General features: G+C 37.8%; 1 protein-coding gene across 1 annotated transcript in view; it reads right to left on the bottom strand.

Moving 5' to 3' along the window:
* Positions 1–2,171: 2,171 nt before the first annotated feature.
* The window catches only part of LOC101504064 (probable BOI-related E3 ubiquitin-protein ligase 3), a 2,559-nt gene continuing 999 nt past the window's right edge, over positions 2,172–3,731 (bottom strand). The window contains exons 4-5 of the mRNA XM_004498993.4: positions 3,449–3,731; positions 2,172–2,916 (exon numbers count right to left, since the gene is read on the bottom strand). Of these exons, the coding sequence (XP_004499050.1) occupies positions 2,389–2,916; positions 3,449–3,731 (811 nt within the window). The 3' untranslated portion in view covers positions 2,172–2,388. The remainder of the gene's footprint in view (positions 2,917–3,448) is intronic.

The following is a 3,731-nucleotide window of genomic DNA, read 5'->3' as shown; positions in this document are numbered from 1 at the left end:
ATTAGCCAAAGTAATACTAGGTAGTGTGTCTATATAAGTCAAACATGAGAAAAGCAATTTATTACCAGACATATGATCAGAGGCGTCTGAGTCAAGTATCCAAGGTCCAAGTGAAGAAGATTGTGTAACAAAGGCAATATGATTACCGATATGAGCAATAGAGACAACTTGTGTGGTAGTTTGCATTTGCGCCTTTAGCTTGTTGATGTACTCATTATATTTTGTGGTAGAAAACGTGACTTGGTCACTTATGTCAAAGGCCTCAATCTGAGCAACATTGGCGACTCTAGGCTGCAATTGATTAGCTTTGGTGCGACATTGTGCTTCAACGTGGCCAAAACGGTTGCAATAGTTGCATCGAGTTCGACCACGATTATGTCCACGTCCTCCTCCTCTACCACCTCGTTGATAAGAATTAGAGACGAGTGCAGTAGATTCAACTGACACATTGAGAGAAGCAACGATTGGAGCAAGAGCTGAAGGGGCCGAAAGACGCAGTAATTGTTCATAAACAGTTTCATATGAGGGAATAGTGGAACTAGATAGAATTTGATTGCGAACTGAATCAAGATCTGGTGTAAGACCCGCAAGGGCCAGAACCATAAAGAATTTTCCACGTAGTTCAGCATGTGTTTCGGCACTGTCAGTATAGGGCATAAGTGCATCAAAATCAGCAATCAAACTATCAAGCTTACCTATGTAGCTTTGCATATCCATTTCTTGTTTCTTCATGGAAATAAGATTAGAGACTACAATATATAAACGATTAATGTCATTGGAGTATGTCTTCTTCGCCTTTGCCCAAACATCATAACATGTTTTAAACGAGCAAAACTGAGATTGAAGTTTGACATCGATTGAAAACCAAAGAACGCTGCATAGAGAGGCATCAATCTATTTCCAATTGTCTTGATCTTTGGCAACGACATCCTTGGACTGTTTGAGCAAATGGTCTTTACGACCTTGTCCTCGGAACCAAAGTTCAGCGGCTACTGCCCATCCTGCGTAATTGGCTGCACCTACCAATTTTTTGCACAAAATCAAAGGAAGCGTAGTGAAACTTAACACGAAAGAGGAGGCAGCAACAGATCCAGTGTTGGACATGACAATCAACTTAGGTGAAAGAGAAGAAAAGATGTTGAAAAATCACCAGAAGTTGAAAAAGGACCTTGGAATGTGCCATAAGGCCCTGAGCCACGGCTGACTTTGAAAAATTGGTGACCAGATGTGTCATCGTGTTCGCTGAAGTTTGGCAGCGCAAAATAAAAAAAATAAAAATCACCATGTTTGCTTGAGGATTGCACGACAGTTTGTAGTGGTGGGTTGCACTAGAATAGTATACACACAGCTGGAATGGAAAAGCACAGCTGGAACACATAATTTTGAGGAGGAAAAAAAGAAAAATAAAATAAAGTAAAAGGGTTATGGCACAGTTGGTAAAGGCAGAGCAGCCTTAGGATGAACCTGCTCTAATACCATGTAAAAATATGTTATTTGTGTATTTCTTGTGTGTCTCAAACAAGATCACACATCTTTTAGTTATAATGAGGTTACAATAATTACATTCAAATACTAGGGACTTGTATTTGACTAGAATTTCTACCATTGAACCTAAGAAATTGTACGGTCAAAGAATAATAAATCATACTTTGAATTCTAACACTCTCTAATGAAAAGAAGACAATTTCTGACAGTACATCTTTTTATACATAATAATGCCCAATGTTACAAATCAATGACCAGCGAAACTCAAATTATTGTCATCTATTGCTTTTCACCAATTGACGCCCATGATTTCCATCAAAATTAGCCATAATAGTTCTTAATTTCTTTATAACAGTCCACATGCACATTCTTCTAAAACCAATTTCTTTAGTTTTCTTTCTCAACACATTCGGATTTAGAATAAGGTCCTAAATATAAGAAAGTTAATCAACAAAAAGATGATGTATTTAGACTAAATACATTAACTTATATTCATCAAACTGGAGAAAGTATATATAAACCAAACCAAATCAATAATCTAACCCATCCTGATATTTTTACATAGGATTGGTTCATATTCATTACCGTGATTTGTGTCCACCACTTCTTCATCCTAAGTTTTCCCATTTAGTAGTGGATAACCCAGAGAAACCTACACTTTTGGACATCACATAGCAGACACAGCATGCATGTATGTATCATTTTATTAGAGATTCTTCTAAAAGTTACTACACTTAATAAGTGATATTCATTACAGTACAATACATCTTAAAAACTAGTTACAAGGCGTCATGGTACTTGGTGTTACAACTGTTGAACAAGTCAGCAACAATTGAAGACACACATAACATAACATTCAAGATAAAATTAGTGATTTTAACGTGTTTTAATAAAATATCAATTTTACATGTAGACCTCCATGCCGATGAATTTAGAGGATTGACATAGAGGACAGAAACTAAGCTTACTTTCACAATCTTTACAGAGGCAAAGATGCTTACAAGGTAATAAAACCATCGTCACTTCGTTGACTCTGCAGGCCTTACATATCATCATGTCTTTTGTATTGGAATTTTCCTTCGAGAGAAGATGAAAATCAAGCGAGCGGCCATTGCAGCAAGAAGCTGTATCATCGACCTCGCTGTCGCCGCATCCTTCTTTACTATCTCTACTTTGGACATATGCTTGCTGAAGGTTAAACTTGAGAGCAGCAATCATGTTTTCATTGTATCTGGCTCGCTGTTGCCATGCGACCGCTTCTACGCTCAATTGCTCCATTTGATCTTCAAGTTCCATATTCCTCTTGTTGATGTTCTCCACCTCCGTTTCTTTCTCACGAAGTTTCTGGAGGACTTTTTCTTCAATGATTGAAATACTCTGAAGTTGTGTTGCCTGAACTTTCTCTAAAATTGCTTGCCGCAACTGTTCACCCTGTTAGAGAGAAAATTAATTGATGTGGCGTCTTCATATAAGAGCGATATTTCCTCTCTTCATAGATGCCAAATCAGGTTCTAAGAAGTACAATATACAAGTTCAAAAGATTAATGTAATTATTTCTCTAGTAAGAACTTTCATGATGGACAACATGAAGAAAAAAGGCTACACGAAATATTTTCTGTCGTTGGACAAATATTAAAACCATTGAGAGGATATATGATGATGACTTGGTGACTTGGTGACTCGGTGGGAGAGTTAGGAGTGGAAGGATAAGGGAGGTCAAGGTTCGATCATCACCCTCAACATATTACTAACAATATTAACAATGCCAACATTGGCTCTATTCCAATAAAAACATCAAAACCATTGTCTAACAAGCACAAAAACATTGTATACATGTCAAATCATGCAATGAAACACTTAACAGATCCACTTACCGACCAACAAATAGGGCTTAACTGAAAGTTTTTTACCTTGAACAAGTAACCAATAAGATGCTAAACTAGACATCAAAACCAGAGCTAACCTGCACTTTGAGAAATCTATCCATCTCCAAATCTTCCTGTTGTAACTGACGACCAATATCATCCCCTATAAGTGACAATAAAGCCGAGTCTCCGGTTGAAGCCAGGCGAGTATTATCAAGCGACAAGCCCAGTCCTGTGGACACAGATCGTGGCTGCAGGAAATCCACAGAAGATATCTGAGAATTGTTCTCCAAAAAATCCTGTTCTTTTAGTCTCTTCCGCTCTGGTTCCAAACCAAAATTCCAATGCAAATCAACACCGCCATCACTTCCATCAGCAGGA

Source organism: Cicer arietinum, chromosome 4 (genome assembly GCF_000331145.2).
Source record: "Cicer arietinum cultivar CDC Frontier isolate Library 1 chromosome 4, Cicar.CDCFrontier_v2.0, whole genome shotgun sequence".
NCBI lineage: Eukaryota > Viridiplantae > Streptophyta > Magnoliopsida > Fabales > Fabaceae > Cicer > Cicer arietinum.
Note: the sequence above shows the minus strand (reverse complement) of the source record. Positions and strands in the feature narration are given on the sequence as shown.